General features: G+C 53.8%; 1 protein-coding gene across 1 annotated transcript in view; it reads left to right on the top strand.

The window, feature by feature from the left end:
• LOC113217279 (uncharacterized) overlaps positions 1 to 930 on the top strand; it is a 10,990-nt gene that overhangs the window by 5,584 nt on the left and 4,476 nt on the right. The window contains exon 2 of the mRNA XM_052268123.1: positions 241 to 448. Coding sequence (XP_052124083.1) covers positions 241 to 448 — 208 coding nt within the window. The remainder of the gene's footprint in view (positions 1 to 240; positions 449 to 930) is intronic.

Raw genomic sequence — 930 nt, 5'->3', positions numbered from 1 at the left:
TCAGGGTTTGAGAGGGTGTTGCTGCTGGCCTTATCAGTGGAGCTAGACTATAGGTCCTACCTTCGTTGTTATCTGCATTCGGTGCATCGATATCGGCTAGAGCTCGAGCAAGAAACTAATTTTTAGAAAACACTCTGTGGTGAAGTTGTTCGTTTATTTGAAACGTTCAAAACGTGTACTACTTTTACTCCAAGTTTCTCAGAATTTTGAGCAAATGAGCAAAATAATTTGTGTATTTAGAGTGTGTTGCCGTCCGTCCCTGCAGCTGTGGCTCGGGCCGAGTGCGTCGACGTGCTCACGGTGCGCGACGGTCTCGGACCCAAGGACGCCGTCGACCTGGTGCGCGAGTGCGGGGAGCCCGACGACGACCTGATCGTCGAGTCGGATCGCGGCGCCCTGGACGTGAACCTGACGACGGGCTCCGGCGGCGTGCTCATCCACTACAAGGGTGAGTCCCGGACGAGTCTGGCGGGGAGGTAAGGTGAGGAGGCCGGGGCCGCGCGCCCGACTGTAGACATAACACTGGATGCTACCACGACAGTTGGTGGTGGCGCTGCTCGCTACGGAACTGCGGCCGAGCGGAATTATACGCTCGCGTTTCTTCAAGCCGAAGAAATTTCTTTGAATTGGAAGATTTTCGGAGTACATACTAACTCCAGGTAATTAAACTATAGTTGACTGTTGACTGGCGGGTCAGTCGAACGAGATTTTGGATATGCCGAAGAAAACATTTCCTTGGTCCTTCGTCCAAAGAATAGTTTTTCGTGCGGCGTATTTCCTCCGAGAATCGTTCGGCACATTACATTACGGGAGCTCGGCGCCTGCAAGGCTCGGGGTAGGCCAACCCGCAGTACACGCATGCACTGCGAGGTGGATGTTGCCTAACCAGCAGGCTCTACGAGAGCTTTACACACAGGCCAGGCCGAACTC

This window comes from Frankliniella occidentalis, unplaced genomic scaffold, assembly GCF_000697945.3.
Source record: "Frankliniella occidentalis isolate FOCC.00 unplaced genomic scaffold, Focc_3.1 Scaffold64, whole genome shotgun sequence".
In the NCBI taxonomy this organism is placed as follows: domain Eukaryota; kingdom Metazoa; phylum Arthropoda; class Insecta; order Thysanoptera; family Thripidae; genus Frankliniella; species Frankliniella occidentalis.
The sequence above is the reverse complement of the archived record's forward strand: the minus strand, read 5'-3'. Positions and strand labels throughout refer to the sequence as shown.